We start from the raw sequence: 23,992 nt of genomic DNA, 5'->3' as shown, positions 1-23,992 counted from the left end.
CTTGTGTGGCAGTTAGCCTGAGCTGCTCAGTTCAAAGAAAGGAACTGAAGGAAGCTGCCCTTGTTTTGTTCTATCAACCTCAGCTTTGTAGCAGCTGCTTTTATTTGTGATTTTAATACCTATTCTCTTCTAAGGAAGTAAGGCTAATTCAGTAAATGTTTCAAATTGTATCCAAATATTTGGGTATTTGATGGTGCAATCTCTGCAAAAAATCAGTAAATAGTTAATAAGCACGGCATTTGTATCATGTCTACAATCAGGACAGTACTGTTAAACACTTCTTTGGGCATAGAGCAGAAGTGCTGATAATGAAATGGAGATGAATCGTAAAAATTAAGGATGTGCAAACAGGTCGGAGCCCCGGCAAGATGAAATGGATCCCACTTCTAAGACCTGGCCTACCATGAGGGTCACTCTGCAGTAGGTGCTTGGGATTGGTGCTGCTGGCTACAGACCTCTCTCCAAAGTCAAGGAAGCATTGAGCACCTGAGGGGCAGCGTCTTCCACTTTCACTGGCATATAGAGCAGAGACTGATTGGTGGATGAAGACCTTGATCCAGTTTGGAAGGATTCAAGAGGTTCCTGCTAGAACCTCCTGCTGGCTGCCCGCATCTCTTACCTGGGTGGACTGACTGAAGGAGTGCGTCCCTGTTCCTGTCCACCTGGTGGACTGACTGAAGGAGAGCGTCACTGTTCCTCTCCACCTGGTGGACTGACTGAAGGAGGCGTCCCTGTTCCTCTGCACCTGGTGGACTGACTGAAGGAGGGCGTCCCTGTTCCTGTCCACCTGGTGTACTGACTGAAGGAGGGCATCCCTGTTCCTGTCCACCTGGTGGACTGACTGAAGGAGGGCATCCCTGTTCCTGTCCACCTGGTGGACTGACTGAAGGAGGGCGTCCCTGTTCCTGTCCACCAGGTGGACTGACTGAAGGAGGTTGTCCCTGTTCCTCTCCACCTGGTGAACTGACTGAAGGAGGGCGTCCCTGTTCCTGTCCACCTGGTGAACTGACTGAAGGAGGGCGTCCCTGTTCCTGTCCACCTGGTGGACTGACTGAAGGAGGGTGTCCCTGTTCCTCTCCAGCTGGTGAACTGACTGAAGGAGGGCGTCCCTGTTCCTGTCCACCTGGTGTACTGACTGAAGGAGGGCGTCCCTGTTCCTCTCCACCTGGTGAACTGACTGAAGGAGGGCGTCCCTGTTCCTCTCCACCTGGTGGACTGACTGAAGGAGGTTGTCCCTGTTCCTGTCCACCTGGTGTACTGACTGAAGGAGGGCGTCCCCGTTCCTGTCCACCTGGTGTACTGACTGAAGGAGGGCGTCCCTGTTCCTCTCTACCTGGCGGACTGACTGAAGGAGGGCGTCCCTGTTCCTCTCCACCTGGTGTACTGACTGAAGGAGGGCGTCCCTGTTCCTGTCCACCTGGTGGACTGACTGAAGGAGGGCATCCCTGTTCCTGTCCATCTGGTGAACTGACTGAAGGAGGGCATCCCTGTTCCTGTCCATCAGGTGAACTGACTGAAGGAGGGCGTCCCTGTTCCTGTCCACCTCGTGAACTGACTGAAGGAGGGCGTCCCTGTTCCTGTCCACCTGGTGGACTGACTGAAGGAGGGCATCCCTGTTCCTGTCCACCTGGTGGACTGACTGAAGGAGGGCTTCCCTGTTCCTGTCCACCTGGTGCACTGACTGAAGGAGGACGTCCCTGTTCCTGTCCACCTGGTGGACTGACTGAAGGAGGGCGTCCCTGTTCCTCTCTACCTGGCGGACTGACTGAAGGAGGGCGTCCCTGTTCCTGTCCACCTGGTGTACTGACTGAAAGAGGACGTCCCTGTTCCTGTCCACCTCGTGGACTGACTGAAGGAGGGCGTCCCTGTTCCTGTCCACCTGGTGGACTGACTGAAGGAGGGCATCCCTGTTCCTGTCCACCTGGTGGACTGACTGAAGGAGGGCGTCCCTGTTCCTCTCCACCTGGTGGACTGACTGAAGGAGGACGTCCCTGTTCCTGTCCACCTCGTGAACTGACTGAAGGAGGGCGTCCCTGTTCCTGTCCACCTGGTGGACTGACTGAAGGAGGGCATCCCTGTTCCTGTCCACCTGGTGGACTGACTGAAGGAGGACGTCCCTGTTCCTCTCCACCTGGTGGACTGACTGAAGGAGGACGTCCCTGTTCCTGTCCACCTGGTGGACTGACTGAAGGAGGGCGTCCCTGTTCCTCTCTACCTGGCGGACTGACTGAAGGAGGGCGTCCCTGTTCCTCTCCACCTGGTGAACTGACTGAAGGAGGACGTCCCTGTTCCTGTCCACCTGGTGGACTGACTGAAGGAGGGCGTCCCTGTTCCTCTCCACCTGGTGAACTGACTGAAGGAGGACGTCCCTGTTCCTGTCCACCTGGTGAACTGACTGAAGGAGGACGTCCCTGTTCCTGTCCACCTGGTGGACTGACTGAAGGAGGGCGTCCCTGTTCCTCTCTACCTGGCGGACTGACTGAAGGAGGGCGTCCCTGTTCCTCTCCACCTGGTGAACTGACTGAAGGAGGGCGTCCCTGTTCCTGTCCACCTGGTGAACTGACTGAAGGAGGGCGTCCCTGTTCCTGTCCACCTGGTGTACTGACTGAAGGAGGGCGTCCCTGTTCCTGTCCACCTGGTGAACTGACTGAAGGAGGACGTCCCTGTTCCTGTCCACCTGGTGCACTGACTGAAGGAGGACGTCCCTGTTCCTGTCCACCTGGTGGACTGACTGAAGGAGGGCGTCCCTGTTCCTCTCTACCTGGCGGACTGACTGAAGGAGGGCGTCCCTGTTCCTCTCCACCTGGTGTACTGACTGAAGGAGGGCATCCCTGTTCCTGTCCACCTGGTGGACTGACTGAAGGAGGGCGTCCCTGTTCCTCTCCACCTGGCGGACTGACTGAAGGAGGACGTCCCTGTTCCTGTCCACCTGGTGTACTGACTGAGGAGAGTGTCCCTGTTCCTGTCCACCTGGTGGACTGACTGAAGGAGGGCGTCCCTGTTCCTGTCCACCTGGTGTACTGACTGAAGGAGGACGTCCCTGTTCCTGTCCACCTGGTGGACTGACTGAAGGAGGGCGTCCCTGTTCCTCTCCACCTGGTGTACTGACTGAAGGAGGACGTCCCTGTTCCTCTCCACCTGGTGGACTGACTGAAGGAGGGCGTCCCTGTTCCTGTCCACCTGGCGGACTGACTGAAGGAGGACGTCCCTGTTCCTCTCCACCTGGTGGACTGACTGAAAGAGGGCGTCCCTGTTCCTGTCCACCTGGTGGACTGACTGAAGGAGGACGTCCCTGTTCCTCTCCACCTGGTGGACTGACTGAAGGAGGGCGTCCCTGTTCCTGTCCACCTGGTGTACTGACTGAAGGAGGGCATCCCTGTTCCTGTCCACCTGGTGGACAGACTGAAGGAGGGCGTCCCTGTTCCTCTCCACCTGGTGTACTGACTGAAGGAGGGCGTCCCTGTTCCTCTCCACCTGGTGAACTGACTGAAGGAGGGCGTCCCTGTTCCTCTCCACCTGGTGTACTGACTGAAGGAGGGCGTCCTTGTTCCTGTCCACCTGGTGGACTGACTGAAGGAGGTTGTCCCTGTTCCTCTCCACCTGGTGGACTGACTGAAGGAGGGCATCCCTGTTCCTGTCCACCTGGTGGACTGACTGAAGGAGGACGTCCCTGTTCCTCTCCACCTGGTGGACTGACTGAAGGAGGGCGTCCCTGTTCCTCTCCACCTGGTGGACTGACTGAAGGAGGGCGTCCCTGTTCCTGTCCACCTGGTGGACTGACTGAAGGAGGACGTCCCTGTTCCTGTCCACCTGGTGGACTGACTGAAGGAGGGCGTCCCTGTTCCTGTCCACCTGGTGAACTGACTGAAGGAGGACGTCCCTGTTCCTGTCCACCTGGTGTACTGACTGAAGGAGGGCATCCCTGTTCCTGTCCACCTGGTGAACTGACTGAAGGAGGACGTCCCTGTTCCTGTCCACCTGGTGAACTGACTGAAGGAGGGCGTCCCTGTTCCTCTCTACCTGGCGGACTGACTGAAGGAGGGCGTCCCTGTTCCTCTCCACCTGGTGGACTGACTGAAGGAGGGCATCCCTGTTCCTCTCCACCTGGTGGACTGACTGAAGGAGGGCGTCCCTGTTCCTGTCCACCTGGTGGACAGACTGAAGGAGGGCGTCCCTGTTCCTCTCCACCTGGTGGACTGACTGAAGGAGGGCGTCCCTGTTCCTGTCCACCTGGTGTACTGACTGAAGGAGGACGTCCCTGTTCCTGTCCACCTGGCGGACTGACTGAAGGAGGTTGTCCCTGTTCCTCTCCACCTGTTGGACTGACTGAAGGAGGGCGTCCCTGTTCCTCTTCACCTGGTGTACTGACTGAAGGAGGGCGTCCCTGTTCCTGTCCACCTGGTGTACTGACTGAAGGAGGGCGTCCCTGTTCCTGTCCACCTGGTGTACTGACTGAAGGAGGGCATCCCTGTTCCTGTCCACCTGGTGAACTGACTGAAGGAGGGCGTCCCTGTTCCTCTCCACCTGGTGTACTGACTGAAGGAGGGCGTCCTTGTTCCTGTCCACCTGGTGGACTGACTGAAGGAGGTTGTCCCTGTTCCTCTCCACCTGGTGGACTGACTGAAGGAGGGCGTCCCTGTTCCTCTCCACCTGGTGAACTGACTGAAGGAGGGCGTCCCTGTTCCTCTCCACCTGGTGTACTGACTGAAGGAGGGCGTCCCTGTTCCTGTCCACCTGGTGGACTGACTGAAGGAGGTTGTCCCTGTTCCTCTCCACCTGGTGGACTGACTGAAGGAGGGCATCCCTGTTCCTGTCCACCTGGTGGACTGACTGAAGGAGGACGTCCCTGTTCCTCTCCACCTGGTGGACTGACTGAAGGAGGGCGTCCCTGTTCCTCTCCACCTGGTGGACTGACTGAAGGAGGGCGTCCCTGTTCCTGTCCACCTGGTGGACTGACTGAAGGAGGACGTCCCTGTTCCTGTCCACCTGGTGGACTGACTGAAGGAGGGCGTCCCTGTTCCTGTCCACCTGGTGAACTGACTGAAGGAGGACGTCCCTGTTCCTGTCCACCTGGTGTACTGACTGAAGGAGGGCATCCCTGTTCCTGTCCACCTGGTGAACTGACTGAAGGAGGACGTCCCTGTTCCTGTCCACCTGGTGAACTGACTGAAGGAGGGCGTCCCTGTTCCTCTCTACCTGGCGGACTGACTGAAGGAGGGCGTCCCTGTTCCTCTCCACCTGGTGGACTGACTGAAGGAGGGCGTCCCTGTTCCTCTCCACCTGGTGGACTGACTGAAGGAGGGCATCCCTGTTCCTGTCCACCTGGTGGACAGACTGAAGGAGGGCGTCCCTGTTCCTCTCCACCTGGTGGACTGACTGAAGGAGGGCGTCCCTGTTCCTGTCCACCTGGTGTACTGACTGAAGGAGGACGTCCCTGTTCCTGTCCACCTGGCGGACTGACTGAAGGAGGTTGTCCCTGTTCCTCTCCACCTGTTGGACTGACTGAAGGAGGGCGTCCCTGTTCCTCTTCACCTGGTGTACTGACTGAAGGAGGGCGTCCCTGTTCCTGTCCACCTGGTGTACTGACTGAAGGAGGGCGTCCCTGTTCCTGTCCATCTGGTGAACTGACTGAAGGAGGGCGTCCCTGTTCCTGTCCACCTGGTGGACTGACTGAAGGAGGGCATCCCTGTTCCTGTCCACCTGGTGGACTGACTGAAGGAGGGCGTCCCTGTTCCTCTCCACCTGGCGGACTGACTGAAGGAGGGCGTCCCTGTTCCTGTCCACCTGGCAGACTGACTGAAGGAGGGCGTCCCTGTTCCTGTCCACCTGGTGGACTGACTGAAGGAGGACGTCCCTGTTCCTGTCCACCTGGTGTACTGTCTGAGGAGAGGTCCCTGTTCCTGTCCACCTGGTGGACTGACTGAAGGAGGGCGTCCCTGTTCCTTTCTACCTGGCGGACTGACTGAAGGAGGGCGTCCCTGTTCCTCTCCACGTGGTGGACTGACTGAAGGAGGACGTCCCTGTTCCTCTCCACCTGGTGGACTGACTGAAGGAGGGCGTCCCTGTTCCTTTCCACCTGGTGTACTGACTGAAGGAGGGCGTCCCCGTTCCTGTCCACCTGGTGAACTGACTGAAGGAGGGTGTCCCTGTTCCTCTCCACCTGGTGTACTGACTGAAGGAGGGTGTCCCTGTTCCTCTCCACCTGGTGAACTGACTGAAGGAGGGCGTCCCTGTTCCTGTCCACCTGGTGTACTGACTGAAGGAGGGCGTCCCTGTTCCTCTCCACCTGGTGAACTGACTGAAGGAGGACGTCCCTGTTCCTGTCCACCTGGTGGACTGACTGAAGGAGGGCGTCCCTGTTCCTCTCTACCTGGCGGACTGACTGAAGGAGGGCGTCCCTGTTCCTCTCCACCTGGTGTACTGACTGAAGGAGGGTGTCCCTGTTCCTCTCCACCTGGTGAACTGACTGAAGGAGGACGTCCCTGTTCCTGTCCACCTGGTGGACTGACTGAAGGAGGGCATCCCTGTTCCTGTCCACCTGGTGGACTGACTGAAGGAGGGCGTCCCTGTTCCTCTCCACCTGGTGAACTGACTGAATGAGGGTGTCCCTGTTCCTGTCCACCTGGTGGACTGACTGAAGGAGGGCGTCCCTGTTCCTGTCCACCTGGTGGACTGACTGAAGGAGGGCGTCCCTGTTCCTGTCCACCTGGTGAACTGACTGAAGGAGGTTGTCCCTGTTCCTGTCCACCTGGTGGACTGACTGAAGGAGGGCGTCCCTGTTCCTCTCCACCTGGTGTACTGACTGAAGGAGGGTGTCCCCGTTCCTGTCCACCTGGTGTACTGACTGAAGGAGGGCGTCCCCGTTCCTGTCCACCTGGTGTACTGACTGAAGGAGGGCGTCCCTGTTCTTGTCCACCTGGTGTACTGACTGAAGGAGGGCGTCCCCGTTCCTGTCCACCTGGTGAACTGACTGAAGGAGGGTGTCCCTGTTCCTCTCCACCTGGTGTACTGACTGAAGGAGGGCGTCCCTGTTCCTGTCCACCTGGTGAACTGACTGAAGGAGGACGTCCCTGTTCCTCTCCACCTGGTGAACTGACTGAAGGAGGGCGTCCGTGTTCCTCTCCACCTGGTGAACTGACTGAAGGAGGGCGTCCCTGTTCCTCTCTACCTGGCGGACTGACTGAAGGAGGGCGTCCCTGTTCCTCTCCACCTGGTGTACTGACTGAAGGAGGGCGTCCCTGTTCCTGTCCACCTGGTGGACTGACTGAAGGAGGTTGTCCCTGTTCCTCTCCACCTGGTGGACTGACTGAAGGAGGGCATCCCTGTTCCTGTCCACCTGGTGGACTGACTGAAGGAGGACGTCCCTGTTCCTCTCCACCTGGTGGACTGACTGAAGGAGGGCGTCCCTGTTCCTCTCCACCTGGTGGACTGACTGAAGGAGGGCGTCCCTGTTCCTGTCCACCTGGTGGACTGACTGAAGGAGGACGTCCCTGTTCCTGTCCACCTGGTGGACTGACTGAAGGAGGGCGTCCCTGTTCCTGTCCACCTGGTGAACTGACTGAAGGAGGACGTCCCTGTTCCTGTCCACCTGGTGTACTGACTGAAGGAGGGCATCCCTGTTCCTGTCCACCTGGTGAACTGACTGAAGGAGGACGTCCCTGTTCCTGTCCACCTGGTGAACTGACTGAAGGAGGGCGTCCCTGTTCCTCTCTACCTGGCGGACTGACTGAAGGAGGGCGTCCCTGTTCCTCTCCACCTGGTGGACTGACTGAAGGAGGGCATCCCTGTTCCTCTCCACCTGGTGGACTGACTGAAGGAGGGCATCCCTGTTCCTCTCCACCTGGTGGACTGACTGAAGGAGGGCATCCCTGTTCCTGTCCACCTGGTGGACAGACTGAAGGAGGGCGTCCCTGTTCCTCTCCACCTGGTGGACTGACTGAAGGAGGGCGTCCCTGTTCCTGTCCACCTGGTGTACTGACTGAAGGAGGACGTCCCTGTTCCTGTCCACCTGGCGGACTGACTGAAGGAGGTTGTCCCTGTTCCTCTCCACCTGTTGGACTGACTGAAGGAGGGCGTCCCTGTTCCTCTTCACCTGGTGTACTGACTGAAGGAGGGCGTCCCTGTTCCTGTCCACCTGTTGGACTGACTGAAGGAGGGCGTCCCTGTTCCTGTCCATCTGGTGAACTGACTGAAGGAGGGCGTCCCTGTTCCTGTCCACCTGGTGGACTGACTGAAGGAGGGCATCCCTGTTCCTGTCCACCTGGTGGACTGACTGAAGGAGGGCGTCCCTGTTCCTCTCCACCTGGCGGACTGACTGAAGGAGGGCGTCCCTGTTCCTGTCCACCTGGCAGACTGACTGAAGGAGGGCGTCCCTGTTCCTGTCCACCTGGTGGACTGACTGAAGGAGGACGTCCCTGTTCCTGTCCACCTGGTGTACTGTCTGAGGAGAGGTCCCTGTTCCTGTCCACCTGGTGGACTGACTGAAGGAGGGCGTCCCTGTTCCTTTCTACCTGGCGGACTGACTGAAGGAGGGCGTCCCTGTTCCTCTCCACGTGGTGGACTGACTGAAGGAGGACGTCCCTGTTCCTCTCCACCTGGTGGACTGACTGAAGGAGGGCGTCCCTGTTCCTTTCCACCTGGTGTACTGACTGAAGGAGGGCGTCCCCGTTCCTGTCCACCTGGTGAACTGACTGAAGGAGGGTGTCCCTGTTCCTCTCCACCTGGTGTACTGACTGAAGGAGGGTGTCCCTGTTCCTCTCCACCTGGTGAACTGACTGAAGGAGGGCGTCCCTGTTCCTCTCCACCTGGTGTACTGACTGAAGGAGGGCGTCCCTGTTCCTCTCCACCTGGTGAACTGACTGAAGGAGGACGTCCCTGTTCCTGTCCACCTGGTGGACTGACTGAAGGAGGGCGTCCCTGTTCCTCTCTACCTGGCGGACTGACTGAAGGAGGGCGTCCCTGTTCCTCTCCACCTGGTGTACTGACTGAAGGAGGGTGTCCCTGTTCCTCTCCACCTGGTGAACTGACTGAAGGAGGACGTCCCTGTTCCTGTCCACCTGGTGGACTGACTGAAGGAGGGCATCCCTGTTCCTGTCCACCTGGTGGACTGACTGAAGGAGGGCGTCCCTGTTCCTCTCCACCTGGTGAACTGACTGAATGAGGGTGTCCCTGTTCCTGTCCACCTGGTGTACTGACTGAAGGAGGGCGTCCCTGTTCCTGTCACCTGGTGGACTGACTGAAGGAGGGCGTCCCTGTTCCTGTCCACCTGGTGAACTGACTGAAGGAGGTTGTCCCTGTTCCTGTCCACCTGGTGGACTGACTGAAGGAGGGCGTCCCTGTTCCTCTCCACCTGGTGTACTGACTGAAGGAGGGTGTCCCCGTTCCTGTCCACCTGGTGTACTGACTGAAGGAGGGCGTCCCCGTTCCTGTCCACCTGGTGTACTGACTGAAGGAGGGCGTCCCTGTTCCTGTCCACCTGGTGTACTGACTGAAGGAGGGCGTCCCCGTTCCTGTCCACCTGGTGAACTGACTGAAGGAGGGTGTCCCTGTTCCTCTCCACCTGGTGTACTGACTGAAGGAGGGCGTCCCTGTTCCTGTCCACCTGGTGAACTGACTGAAGGAGGACGTCCCTGTTCCTCTCCACCTGGTGAACTGACTGAAGGAGGGCGTCCGTGTTCCTCTCCACCTGGTGAACTGACTGAAGGAGGGCGTCCCTGTTCCTCTCTACCTGGCGGACTGACTGAAGGAGGGCGTCCCTGTTCCTCTCCACCTGGTGTACTGACTGAAGGAGGACGTCCCTCTTCCTGTCCACCTGGTGGACTGACTGAAGGAGGGCGTCCCTGTTCCTCTCCACCTGGTGTACTGACTGAAGGAGGGCATCCCTGTTCCTGTCCACCTGGTGGACTGACTGAAGGAGGGCGTCCCTGTTCCTCTCCACCTGGTGAACTGACTGAAGGAGGGCATCCCTGTTCCTGTCCACCTGGTGGACTGACTGAAGGAGGACGTCCCTGTTCCTGTCCACCTGGTGGACTGACTGAAGGAGGGCGTCCCTGTTCCTGTCCACCTGGTGGACTGACTGAAGGAGGGCGTCCCTGTTCCTCTCCACCTGGTGTACTGACTGAAGGAGGGCATCCCTGTTCCTGTCCACCTGGTGGACTGACTGAAGGAGGGCGTCCCTGTTCCTCTCCACCTGGTGAACTGACTGAAGGAGGGCATCCCTGTTCCTGTCCACCTGGTGGACTGACTGAAGGAGGACGTCCCTGTTCCTCTCCACCTGGTGGACTGACTGAAGGAGGGCGTCCCTGTTCCTCTCTACCTGGCGGACTGACTGAAGGAGGGCGTCCCTGTTCCTCTCCACCTGGCGGACTGACTGAAGGAGGGCGTCCCTGTTCCTGTCCACCTGGTGAACTGACTGAAGGAGGGCGTCCCTGTTCCTCTCTACCTGGTGGACTGACTGAAGGAGGGCGTCCCTGTTCCTGTCCACCTGGTGTACTGACTGAAGGAGGGCGTCCCTGTTCCTGTCTACCTGGTGTACTGACTGAAGGAGGGCATCCCTGTTCCTCTCCACCTGGCAGACTGACTGAAGGAGGGCGTCCCTGTTCCTCTCCACCTGGCAGACTGACTGAAGGAGGGCGTCCCTGTTCCTGTCCACCTGGTGGACTGACTGAAGGAGGACGTCCCTGTTCCTGTCCACCTGGTGGACTGACTGAAGGAGGGCGTCCCTGTTCCTCTCTACCTGGTGGACTGACTGAAGGAGGGCGTCCCTGTTCCTCTCTACCTGGTGGACTGACTGAAAGAGGGCGTCCCTGTTCCTGTCCACCTGGTGTACTGACTGAAGGAGGACATCCCTGTTCCTCTCCACCTGGCAGACTGACTGAAGGAGGGCGTCCCTGTTCCTCTCCACCTGGCAGACTGACTGAAGGAGGGCGTCCCTGTTCCTGTCCACCTGGTGGACTGACTGAAGGAGGGCGTCCCTGTTCCTGTCCACCTGGTGTACTGACTGAAGGAGGACATCCCTGTTCCTCTCCACCTGGCAGACTGACTGAAGGAGGGCGTCCCTGTTCCTCTCCACCTGGCAGACTGACTGAAGGAGGGCGTCCCTGTTCCTGTCCACCTGGTGGACTGACTGAAGGAGGGCGTCCCTGTTCCTCTCTACCTGGCGGACTGACTGAAGGAGGGCGTCCCTGTTCCTCTCCACCTGGCGGACTGACTGAAGGAGGGCGTCCCTGTTCCTGTCCACCTGGTGAACTGACTGAAGGAGGGCGTCCCTGTTCCTCTCTACCTGGTGGACTGACTGAAGGAGGGCGTCCCTGTTCCTGTCCACCTGGTGTACTGACTGAAGGAGGGCGTCCCTGTTCCTGTCCACCTGGTGTACTGACTGAAGGAGGACATCCCTGTTCCTCTCCACCTGGCAGACTGACTGAAGGAGGGCGTCCCTGTTCCTCTCCACCTGGCAGACTGACTGAAGGAGGGCGTCCCTGTTCCTGTCCACCTGGTGGACTGACTGAAGGAGGGCGTCCCTGTTCCTGTCCACCTGGTGAACTGACTGAAGGAGGGCGTCCCTGTTCCTCTCTACCTGGTGGACTGACTGAAGGAGGGCGTCCCTGTTCCTCTCTACCTGGTGGACTGACTGAAGGAGGGCGTCCCTGTTTCTGTCCACCTGGTGTACTGACTGAAGGAGGACATCCCTGTTCCTCTCCACCTGGCAGACTGACTGAAGGAGGGCGTCCCTGTTCCTCTCCACCTGGCAGACTGACTGAAGGAGGGCGTCCCTGTTCCTGTCCACCTGGTGGACTGACTGAAGGAGGACGTCCCTGTTCCTGTCCACCTGGTGGACTGACTGAAGGAGGGCGTCCCTGTTCCTGTCCACCTGGTGTACTGACTGAAGGAGGACATCCCTGTTCCTGTCCACCTGGTGTACTGACTGAAGGAGGACATCCCTGTTCCTCTCCACCTGGCGGACTGACTGAAGGAGGGCGTCCCTTTTCCTGTCCACCTGGTGGACTGACTGAAGGAGGGCGTCCCTGTTCCTCTCCACCTGGTGGACTGACTGAAGGAGGGTGTCCCTGTTCCTCTCTACCTGGCATACTGACTGAAGGAGGACATCCCTGTTCCTGTCCACCTGGTGGACTGACTGAAGGAGGACGTCCCTGTTCCTGTCCACCTGTGTACTGACTGAGGAGAGTGTCCCTGTTCCTGTCCACCTGGTGGACTGACTGAAGGAGGGTGTCCCTGTTCCTCTCTACCTGGCGGACTGACTGAAGGAGGACGTCCCTGTTCCTGTCCACCTGGTGGACTGACTGAAGGAGGGCGTCCCTGTTCCTGTCCACCTGGTGTACTGACTGAAGGAGGGCATCCCTGTTCCTGTCCACCTGGTGGACTGACTGAAGGAGGGCGTCCCTGTTCCTCTCTACCTGGCGGACTGACTGAAGGAGGGCGTCCCTGTTCCTCTCCACCTGGTGTACAGACTGAAGGAGGGCGTCCCTGTTCCTGTCCACCTGGTGGACTGACTGAAGGAGGGCGTCCCTGTTCCTGTCCACCTGGTGGACTGACTGAAGGAGGGCGTCCCTGTTCCTCTCCACGTGGTGGACTGACTGAAGGAGGACGTCCCTGTTCCTCTCCACCTGGTGGACTGACTGAAGGAGGGCGTCCCTGTTCCTGTCCACCTGGTGGACTGACTGAAGGAGGTTGTCCCTGTTCCTCTCCACCTGGTGGACTGACTGAAGGAGGGCGTCCCTGTTCCTGTGCACCTGGTGGACTGACTAAAGGAGGGCGTCCCTGTTCCTGTCCACCTGGGTGGACTGACTGAAGGAGGTTGTTCCTGTTCCTGTCCACCTGGGGGACTGACTGATGGAGGTTGACTCTGATCTTCAATTAGACAAACTGAGTCTTCCCACTTCCCCAGGGAGGCTGCCTTTGGTGTCAGTGCGAGGGAATTGCTGCACTCCGTTAAAGCTTAGCTAGATTGATCGAAACAGGCTCTGGAGAAAAATAATTGTTCCTAAAGCACTAAACAGAAATAGACCTACCATGCCTGAGGCTTATCTCCTGAAAATGTTCCTAATTGGAACACATGAAAGAAATTGTAAGTGCCTGTCACCTCCGTAAATGGAGCTCATGCTGATTTCAGAGGTATTGCCCAGGGCAGAGGGACGAGTGGGTGCAAGGTGTGGATTTACCTGGTTTCAGAGTGTCCTTTGCCCTCTCTCCCCCTCACGTGTCCCCAATCCTGCCAGGTATTAGCAAGGCCACCGGCACGGGAAAGCCGTTGACCTCTCCCCAAGATACACTGCAGGGAGGAGAAAGTGAACTGGTTCCAACTCCTTGTGGCCGGGATGGCTAAGGAGTAGAGTGGAAGAGCCCGAGGAGGGGCTCTCGGGGTGCTGGCCTGCTGCCCGGGCACCCGGGCCCAGGGCACTCGGGCGTGTTCCACTCCTGACACATCTTTGTGTTTGGTTTGCACTTAGGAGAGTTCCAAAGGAAAAGAGCCTCATAAAGGTGACCACACACCACCTAAAACGCAGGACTCCGTCTACTACGCCAAAGAAGGGAAGAAGAAAACGCCGTCAGAACCTCTGGTCCAAACTGGCGCAGGTAAGGTGGCGCTTCACGTGTGTGTCGTGTGCTTGGGACAGATTTTCTGCTGCAAAAGTATTTCTTGACTTGTAATCGTCTGATTTGAAATGGAAGTTCAGCTCGAAGGACAGTGTTGGAGCAGAGGGGCCGAGCGGGAGGACGAGCGTGGTGTCTGGGTCAGCCAGTGTCCGGGGTCTGCCTGTCCTCCCCGAGAGACGCAGGGACAGGAAACAGTCAGGACCCACACGCCGACTGTAGTGCTGTAGGCCTCTGAGGCGACGTGTCTGGAGGGTGGGCCTCAGGCCTGGCTGTGTGCCAGGTGATTGTCACCGCGCCCCTGCTGCTCAGGGCTCCTCCTGCTCCCTGCTGGGAGCCCTTGCTGGGCTCCGGGGGTGCTGGGCATGCCCGCCCCTGCTGAGACAGCCGCGTGGCAGAGGGTTAGGCCTGTGGCCGGCTGTGGAGGAGACGGGCAGCAGGGGCTGCTCTGCTCCTCTGCGGCGTCTGGACGGTCGTGGAAGCCATTTTCTGAAAACATTCTCCGTGGGCTCCTGTCTGTCCAGTACAGCTCGGGTGCCCCTCTGGCCCTGATTATTTCCCAGTTTCCTCTGGGTGGCCAGCTCTACATTTCCCTAGATTCCCTAGCTGGTTTCCCCCTGCTGCCCTCCCTGTCCCACAGTGAAGTCCCACAGTGTGGGCTGGTTTGGCACCAGGGCCAGTGGGATCTGTCTGTCCCCTTGGGGAGTGCCTGGGAGGCAGATGGACCTGTTCCAACACAACCCAGAGCCTGGCTTGGCCCTTGGACCCAGGGTGCTGCACTTACTCCCCTGTCATTTCCTAACACAGCACAGCAGTGCGGCATTCAGTCACTGCGTGTGAAGTCTGTTCTTCGCAGTTGGATCCCACACACGTAGCTTGGGCTGCCCTGCTCCCTGGGGCCTCCCTCGGGGGTGGCCCCATGGCAGGATGTGGTCTTTGGCGCTCTTATTCTAGCTGCAGCCCTTACTGCAGGTGTAACTGAGCAAACTGCTCATCCAGAGGTGGCTGTCCACTGCTGAATTGCTGCAGGCATTACTACCAGAGGGCCCAGAACCTGTGGGGTGGGTGGTATGTTCCTGCTCTGTTCCCCCTCCCCTCCCACAGGAGCAGGGGCTTCCAGCTCAAGACCCTGGGGCAGTTCTGCCAGGGCGGAGGCTGGGGAGGGAGGACAGGCGTGGGCCAGGTGAGGGAGACGTCCAGGGCCAGGGAGGCAGGCCGTGTGCATGGAGCATCCCTTCTGGATAATAGTGCCCTCCGCGGCCGTGTTTATCTTCACCGATGCGGAAGGAGCAGGCCGGCTTGTTCCCGCTTCTGCTCTCACCGGTGCCTCTGATCAGGACAAGAGTGAGTTTTTCAAGAGCCTTGTAATTTTACAAGCATTTAAGACATCCAATTGTAGTGCTAATCAAAGTCATTTCTAGCTGTCAGTTATAGGTGTTCATGACTATATTCTGAATTAATAGGGCTGTGTTTCCTTGGACCCTTTCTATGATTTTGCATTTCTTTCTTTCTTTCTAATGGAATCAACTGAACACGGGCTTGTTGGGGACTGTGACCTGGCCTGTCTGCCATGGTAGGTGTGCAGGTATGCCCACGACTCCAGGGTCCAGGACCTTTAAGAGCAGAGACTCAGGCAGACACTGCAGAAACGGGGCCCACCGAGCTGGGGCTCCCGGCCGGGCTCCTGTCAGCTGGAAGCCAGGGATGTGCACTTTGTGACCTTGGTCTGGGTTAGGCACTGTGCACGGACTTCAGTTATCCCATGGGTTCGAAAAGCCCATCTATTGTCTTCCCTCAGAGGGTGACGTGTATAAAGCCCAGAATCCTACCAAGGACACCCAGGGGGCCCCGGACGTCAAGGAGGACCAGGACGTGAAGGTGGAGGTACCGGTAGACCAGGTAGGTAGTGGGCTTGGGATGACTCTGCTGTGCCTGCCCCGGCCTCTGCTGCCTGCCTTAGCCTCACCCCTGCCCCACTTTCCCTGGAGTCCTCTGGCTCTCTAGAATGTTCCATGCTCCCCTGTGTTCCATACTGCTCAGCCTCAAACCCAGTGTCAGGCACTTTCCCCTCTGTCCTGCCCGGCACGTGTACCGCTGTGTGTTTAGCTCTGCCATTCCCTGGTCCTCGTCTCTGTCCCTGCTGAGCTGCAGACTCCTCAAGGGAGGGGACTGCTCTGCCTTGCCGCAGCCCTGTGCCTGGCAGGTTCTAGCCCTGGAGGTGATTTCTGGAATGACGGGGCGAGGGAAGGAGACTCAGACTGTGAGCCCTCAACGTACCCAGGCCTGGAGGACTCAGGAGGCCTAGGAGGTACCACACAGGCAGCGTCGTGGGGATGGGAGGGTGGCACTGGCATGGGGCGCGGCATGCCCTGTCAGGCAGGAGGAGACCTGGGCGCCAGGGAGCACTGGGCAGAGCCTGGAGGCCGGGATCCTGGCAGCTTGACCCACGTGCCTAGGCCCGTCTCCCCAGCCCTCAGGCTCCATCCCTGCTCCTGGGAGGAGAGACAGTGCCAGACGAGCCCGGAAGTCCCAGGACGTCCTCTTCACTGTCCACCCGAAGGCACTGAAAGTACGACTCCGAATGTCGCTTTGGAGAGAGTTTTATTGTTAAAGATCAGTGTTAGCATTTGAGCCTCTTTTCCTGCCTGAACAGACCAGGCCTGGCCCTGCTCTCGTGACTGTGTGGCTCTGAACTCGGGCAGCCAGCGCTCTCTGCCCCTCTTCTGGTGCCAGCAGGGTGCCTCTAACCCTGAGGCTCGCTCTTAGGCTGCTGCAGCCTCTGTGCCAGTTCAGCGCGCCCCACTTCCTTGGGCACTGGGGTGCTTCCCACGCGTCCCTGGTATTTCCTCACTCACCAGTGACGGGATCACTCTCTTCCTTGGCATCGCAGAAAATGACCCGAAGATGTGGTTTTCTCTTAAAGCCCGGTTTAAATGTGTTCTGCACAGTTAGGTCGTCTGTGGTAATAAGGGAATGAGGAGGTCCTGGGCAGCTGCCGCTCACCACGTTCGCCCTGGCTGCTGGCGCATGCCTGTGCCCTCGGGTTGCCAGGTCTCCCCGGTGCTGCTGTGCCAGCTCTGTGCCCTGGATGACTTCATGGGTCTGCGCTTTGGTGGTCTTGATGGATTGAATCCGAGGGGGTGCAGTGGATTTGCTTACCCAGAGTGTGTGATGTGAGAGGAAGCAGCGGGTCCCCCACTGACCTGGGACACCCCTGAAGGGCTACTCGGAGCAGGAGAGTCCTGTGAGGGAGGAACTCTGGGCAGTCGAGGCCAGGCCGTGAGGCTCCATCAGGTGGCAGTGGAGCTGCTTCAGAAAGAGCCTTCTGTCCAGTGAGGGTCCCACGCCAGGTGTTGGCTCAGGGAACCGAGACTTGCTAGCTGTCAGCAGTGTCAACACTTCCCGCCACGTCTGCACCCCAGCCTGAAGGCCTCCCGAGGCGAGCTGGTCAGCAGCCCTTCTGCGTCCTTCCACGGGTGTGGCCACCAAGAGGACGAGAGCAGGAAGAGCAGTGGCCGCGGCTGCCTGACGGGCGGAGAGGGCCTGTGCTGGGCGCCTTCCCACAGAGCACACCCGGCCCTCTCGACTCTGGCTCGGGCTCCGTGGCCTGGTGCACGTGGATCTTCCTCAGACGTCCATGCAATCTGACAGAAGTGGACGCCGGAAGCCCCCGGTGATGAGATCACACCGCAGGACAGGAGCAGTCAGGTGGAGGGACGCTCAGGCCACCCGGACAGACCGTGCCATGCTGCCTGATCTGTGGACACGTGGCTGCGTCCACTCACTCGTGGGAAGGCCCTTTTGGATCCTTCTCCTGGGAGTCACTGTGCACGTTCGCCTGTTGGTGTTTCAGAGAGGCCTGAGAGTCAGAGACGACGTTTAGGGTCCGGTTAACCCGAGCCGTTCACCCTTGGACTTGTTGCTGTTCAGGTGCCGGACACGCGGGCTGGACGGCGCCAGACGCAGTGACCCAGGACCCTCTCCCGTGGGAGCAGGAGCGTGGCCGGAGCAGACTTCTGCCTGGTTGCTGGGCGGCCCACTCCAGGAGGGAGCTGCGGCCAGTGGCTTTGTGTGTGCGAGGCCCTGGGCAGGAGGGAGGTGCTGGTATGCAGGCCCCTGGGACGTCCCGGCCTGTCAGTGAAGGACGTGGCCCCGGGTCTGTGTTCTTTGGTTGGCTGCTGGTTTCATGGTTACCAGGAATACTTCTCTCTGTTTTCGAGAAGTTCATTTTAACTCTTTGTCACCCTGAGCGGCCCAGTGTTGTATGACTGGACCAGTGAGGATACTCTGGAGGACACCTAGATTTTCCCGCCGTGGCCTCGACACACGGGCCTGCCTCCCTGTTGTTAAAGTTTGGGGAATCGAAGGCGGCGGGTGTCCTTGTCCTGCTACGGGACTTCACATGATCTCTGCTCTCCTGTGATAACGGCAGGACTCCGTCCTCCTCAACTGTCTCCCTTTCTGGACTGGTGTCCAGAAGCCTCCCCAGGACCGGTACGTCAGGGCAGAGGACCAGGAGCAGGAGGTTCCTGGGGGGGGCTGGCCACACGTGAGCTGGAGTCCTCGATGACTCCTGGCGCCTCTGGACCCGAGCTGTTCCCGCACCTCCACCCTCTGGCTCCCTGTCCGGTGGTTCTCTTTTCAATGTGCTCTCAGCCCCTGGTGCTGTCACTCGCGTCACTGGTGTTCTGCCGCTGCACACTAGGCAGCTGATTCTGCCGAGCAGGAACCCACCTGCTGTGCTGGGCCCCGCCTGGTCCTCAGGTCCTTATTCTGACAGCACAAGGCCGACCTGTGCTGGGCCCCGCCTGGTCCCCACCTGGTCCTCAGGTCCTTGTTCTGAGAGCACACAGCCAACCTGTGCTGGGCCCCGCCTGGTCCCCACCTGGTCCTCAGGTCCTTATTCTGACAGCACACAGCCGACCTGTGCTGGGCCCCGCCTGGTCCCCGCCTGGTCCTCAGGTCCTTGTTCTGACAGCACACGGCCGACCTGTGCTGGGCCCCGCCTGGTCCCCACCTGGTCCTCAGGTCCTTGTTCTGACAGCACACAGCTGACCTGTGCTGGGCCCCGCCTGGTCCCCACCTGGTCCTCAGGTCCTTGTTCTGAGAGCACACAGCTGACCTGTGCTGGGCCCCGCCTGGTCCCCACCTGGTCCCCGCCTGGTCCTCAGGTCCTTGTTCTGACAGCACACAGCCGACCTGTGCTGGGCCCCGCCTGGTCCCCACCTGGTCCTCAGGGCTTCGTTCTGACAGCACACAGCTGACCTGGAGAGGCTCCTAGAGGTCCTGCTGATGTCTGCCCTTGGCTGGTGAGGGAATCAGGGTCCAAGTGCCGGTTGACCAAGCTGGGCCTTGGGTCAATGGAGTGACCCATTACTCATTCCTGAGACGGGTGGCACTGAAGACGCTGACCCTTACTGGTCCTGGATGGAGTGGTCGCAGATGGGACGGAAGGCTTGGCTTGGCAGCCGTGCCACAGGGCGCAGGTGCTGGGGGTGGTGCCTGGGCATGACCTGGCTGTGGACAGGTGTTTTGCTGGTGGTCATCTGTCACGACATGGTCAGGGTCCACCTTTGATGCCCCCTCTTGTTTCCCTGCTACTGTGGTTTTTGAGGTTTTATTTTTAAGAAGTGAAGTTTATTTCGGATTCTCTTTGGTTTAAGAGCGCACATGGCTGCCACCCTTCCCTCCCTCTTTTCCACCGGCAGGCTTCCTGTGAGTGAAAGGGCTTCTCTAAGAGCCGTGCCTTGGCCCCCTCGTGGGCTCTCCAAGAGCCACAGCTGTTCCCTGGTTTCCGTGGTCATGACCTCCCATGTGGAGGCGACGGCTCTCGGCCTCACATGGCCCTTGGGCTGGCCCACCCTGGGTCTCAAGCTGCTGGCCTCGGTTCTGCTTGGCAGGAGAGTGCTAACAGAAGAGCAGAGGCCCTTCCTGACCTGTCTGTCAGCACTGGGAAATCCACCCCGTGTCCCCGTGGAATCCTGGTCACCAGCCTGGGAGAGGCGACGGAGCCAGCCTGGGTGCTCAGCCTGTTTGCTTCTGGTGTCTGGAATGGGGGCCCCTGAAGGGACTAACGGACTAGTACTTGAACAAAATTGGGATTTTTCTTTTCTTTTTAAATCAAGGAACAAGGTATGAGCTAGGCAGCTGTGAGTGTCTACTCACGGACCTGCCCCTTCTGCATGACGAGGAGCGGTCTGGTCTCTGTCTGTCTGTCTGTCTCCCATGCCCGACTTCTCCCCACCCTGGAATCCTGGCTGGTCTCTACCCATGCCCGTCCAGGAGTCTCCCATCCCCCTCCTCTCCCCCCTCCCTCATCCCCTGTTCCTCTCCCTTCCTTCTTCTCACCTCTCCCTCCCACATTCCCTCCACCTTCCTTCCCTCCTCCCTCTCTCCCTCCCTTTCCTCCCTCTCCCTCCTCCCTCCCTCCCACCTTCCCTCTCCCCCTCCCTCCCCTCTCCCTCTCCCCCTCCCTCCCCTCTCCCTCATCCCCTGTTCCTCTCCCTTCCTCATTCCTCCTCCCTCCTCCCTCACCTCTCCCTCCCACCTTCCCTCTCCCTCTCCCTCTCTCCTCCCTTCTCTCCCTCTCCCCCTCCCTCCCTCCTCCCTCCCTCATCCCCTGTTCCTCTCCCTTCCTCCTTCCTCCTCCCTCACCTCTCCCTCCCACATTCCCTCCACTCTCCCTCCCCTCTCCCTCCTCCCTTCCTCATCCCCTGTTCCTCTCCCCTCCTCATTCCTCCTCCCTTACCTCTCCCTGCCACCTCCTCCCTCCCTCCTCCCTCACCTCTCCCTCCCACCTCCTCCCTCCCTCCTCCCTCACCTCTCCCTCCCACCTTCCCTCTCCCTCTCCCTCTCTCCTCCCTTCCCTCCCTCTCCCCCTCCTTCCCTCCTCCCTCCCTCATCCCCTGTTCCTCTCCCTTCCTCCTCCCTCCTCCCTCACCTCTCCCTCCCACCTTCCCTCTCCCTCTCCCTCTCTCCTCCCTTCCCTCCCTCTCCCCCTCCTTCCCTCCTCCCTCCCTCATCCCCTGTTCCTCTCCCTTCCTCCTCCCTCCTCCCTCACCTCTCCCTCCCACCTTCCCTCTCCCTCTCCCTCTCTCCTCCCTTCCCTCCCTCTCCCCCTCCTTCCCTCCTCCCTCCCCCATCCCCTGTTCCTCTCCCTTCCTCCTTCCTCCGCCCTCACCTCTCCCTCCCACATTCCCTCCACCCTCCCTCCCTCCCTTTCCTCCCTCTCCCTCCTCCCTCCCTCATCCCCTGTTCCTCTCCCTTCCTCCTCCCTCCTCCCTCACCTCTCCCTCTCACCTTCCCTCTCCCCCTCTCTCTCTCCTCCCTTCCCTCCCTCTCCCCCTCCCTCCCTCCTCCCTCCCTCATCCCCTGTTCCTCTCCCTTCCTTATTCCTCCTCCCTCACCTCTCCCTCCCACCTCCTCCCTCCCTCCTCCCTCACTTCTCCCTCCCACCTTCCCTCTCGCCCTCCCTCCTCCCTCCCTCAGTGCTCTCAGCAGCACCTGCCTCTCCCCTGAGCCAGTCTTTGTGGGGAGTGCTGTCCTTACTGTGCTTCCTCCTCCTCCTCTCCTGGCTTCTGCCCGTAGTGACATGGGAACACTTTCCAGCCTCTGCCACCAAGTCTGGCACAGTCTTTGGTCTTGACAAGCCAGCCTTCCGCTCCTGGGGGTACTTCCAGCCTTTCTCTTCCCGTTGCGTTCTTTCTCTGGCCAGAGTCTTGCCACACCAGCCTCCCGACTTTCCCCGGTCTCTCCGGCCACTTGTCCTCCTCTGCTTTAGGCATGTGCTCTTCTCTCTGGCCATTAGTGTTGGGGTTCAGTGAGGGTCAGGGCCAGGCATCGTGTCTGCCCCGTCCTCTTTGGCTCGACCTGTGGGCAGATCTCTCTCCCATGTGCGCCTGCTGAGCTTCTCCCGATAGACTGTCTAGGATGCCGAAGCTCAGCAGCAGCCTCCCCCCCTCTCTGGGCCTCATTCCCTCTTTCTCAGCAAATGCATGATGCCCACCCATCTAGCAAGACAGGAGACCTGAGAGGTGTCCCTGAGGCTGGCCTTTCCAGCCCTGCCACATCCTGACCGTCTGAGGCGTGGTTGGTTTGCCCTCTTGGTCTGGAACTTCTGTGTCCCCATCTGCCCGCTTCCCGCCGTCCTGGCCTGCCTGGCAGCTCCTGGGGTGGAGTGGCTACTTCCTCTAGTTCTCCACGCTCTCCCCCCAGCCACGGAGGCAGGAGCCGGTCTGAGAGCCCAGCCCTTCCTCCTGCTCCTGCTGCTCCCGCTTCCTTTCCCAGCTGATGTCTTGACCTTGCAGTTCAGAGGACAGTCCTGCAGGAAGGCCGCAGGGGCCTGCGTGGCCTCTGCGCTCCTCTCCTTCGCCCCACTTGCCTCGCTGGCTGCACCTATCACACTGTGGTTCTAGTCCCACCGTGTGGCCCTCGCCTAGTGCTCGCCGTCCCCGTGACCCGGGCTTCACACTGTGGTTCTAGTCCCACTGTGTGGCCCTCGCCTGGTGCTCGCCGTCCCCGTGACCCGGGCTTCACACTGTGGTTCTAGTCCCACTGTGTGGCTGTCGCCTGGTGCTCGCCATCCCCGTGACACGGGCTTCACACTGTGGTTCTAGTCCCACTGTGTGGCTGTCGCCTGGTGCTCGCCATCCCCGTGACACGGGCTTCACACTGTGGTTCTAGTCCCACTGTGTGGCCCTCGCCTGGTGCTCGCCGTCCCCGTGACACGGGCTTCACACTGTGGTTCTAGTCCCACCGTGTGGCCGTCGCCTGGTGCTCGCCATCCCCGTGACCCGGGCTTCACACTGTGGTTCTAGTCCCACCGTGTGGCCGTCGCCTGGTGCTTGCCGTCCCCGTGACACGGGCTTCACACTGTGGTTCTAGTCCCACTGTGTGGCCCTCGCCTGGTGCTCGCCGTCCCCGTGACACGGGCTTCACACTGTGGTTCTAGTCCCACTGTGTGGCTGTCGCCTGGTGCTCGCCATCCCCGTGACACGGGCTTCTCAAGGGCCTTGCTTATTGGTATCCATGGCCACTGTGTCTCCCTCCCTCGTGGGACTCAGAGGGGCAGGTGTCCTCTAGGTGTCGTTGAGCAGGGGATGGATCCGCGGCATCGCAGAACTGTTCTAGGAGAGCGTGCCGCGTGCTGGGGCTGACGGGTCGGCGCACTGACACGCGCCGAGCGGTCTGTGGCCTCAGAGCTCTTCTCTGGCGAATGCAGCTCAGCCGCAGCAGCTGCTACCCGGCTCCCTGAGGCCGCGCTCTCCCTCTGTGCATGGTGAGCATGCCCCGAGGACGGGCAGTGGTCTCAAGAGGATACCCTGGAAGCCAGCTCATGATGTGCCACGTGGTTCCTGCCCTGCCTTGGGCTCAGGAGCCAGAGCTGCAGCCCCTCAGCAGCTCCTGAACAATGAGGGGACGGCCCTTCCTGCGGGGCCCGTAGTGGACGCACTTGTTTTACTGCAGCCTCGTCGGAGGGTCTCGAGTGAGTGGGGTGGAAGTGGCCCTGTCTTCTCTCTGGTGCAGAATCGCGTGACTCCCCTGAGGGTGGGGAGGTTCCCGGACACGAAGGCAGCTCACTGCCTTCCCAGAAGCCAGGGCACTGGGAGCCGTGCCAGGGCCGGAGGAGCTCCGCTGTGGGGTGACCTCGCCAGGCTGGGAGGGCGTCTCCTGAACAGCCTCCTGGCTGGGGTCCCCAGGGGCGCACAGGGATTAGGCAGGAACCCGTGATCTGCAGGCCAGAGGCACCCGGAGTGACCTCCACACTCCTCTTCATGACCTGCTCCCTAAGGTTTCTCTGGACTCGCGTTGAGCAGGTTGGCGTTTTGTTGGTGGAGCAAAGGTGGAGCCCAGCAGAGGCTCTTCTACTGACCGGGACAGCCTTGCGACCCAGGAGCTCTGGGTAGGGGTCTGGCAGGGGCCGAGGGTGGCCGAATGTGAAGCAGGGTGCGTTTTCTCCCCAGGCCCCCGCCGAGGTGGTCAGAGAGGACGAGGAGACCGGCGACCCTACCGACTTCGACGGCAACCAGGTGAGCGGTTTTACTCATTCTTAGGCTGGGCCCGAGGCACCTCCTCAGTGTCCAGTAGGCTGGGTCCTGAACGGGTGAGGGCCAGGCGGAAGCACTATGTGCTCCCCAGCAGCTGTGCCGGGGCTGGGCCTCCTGTGTGCGGGAGGCCGCTTGGGTGACACAGTCTCCGTCACCTGTCACTGTGCTGGCAGTTCACCTGGCCACTTTCCAGCATGCTTCCAGGTGTTTTTAGGGAGCACGTCAGGAGGTGAGGGGTGGGGCTTGTGGGGGGCTCTGTCTGGGGACAGCTGCCCCTCTGGGGACGGAGGCCACGCGTGCAGGAGGCAGAGGGCTCCCAGGGCCTGCCGTGCTCT

The 23,992-nt window shown here is 60.0% G+C and overlaps 1 protein-coding gene across 1 annotated transcript in view; it reads left to right on the top strand.

Moving 5' to 3' along the window:
* The window catches only part of Dcdc2c (doublecortin domain containing 2C), a 120,995-nt gene that overhangs the window by 44,922 nt on the left and 52,081 nt on the right, over positions 1-23,992 (top strand). Inside the window, exons 7-9 of the mRNA XM_047523169.1 lie at positions 13,467-13,593; positions 15,410-15,510; positions 23,574-23,639. Of these exons, the coding sequence (XP_047379125.1) occupies positions 13,467-13,593; positions 15,410-15,510; positions 23,574-23,639 (294 nt within the window). The remainder of the gene's footprint in view (positions 1-13,466; positions 13,594-15,409; positions 15,511-23,573; positions 23,640-23,992) is intronic.

This window comes from Sciurus carolinensis, chromosome 13, assembly GCF_902686445.1.
Source record: "Sciurus carolinensis chromosome 13, mSciCar1.2, whole genome shotgun sequence".
NCBI lineage: Eukaryota > Metazoa > Chordata > Mammalia > Rodentia > Sciuridae > Sciurus > Sciurus carolinensis.
This window is presented reverse-complemented; position numbering and strand designations above follow the sequence as displayed.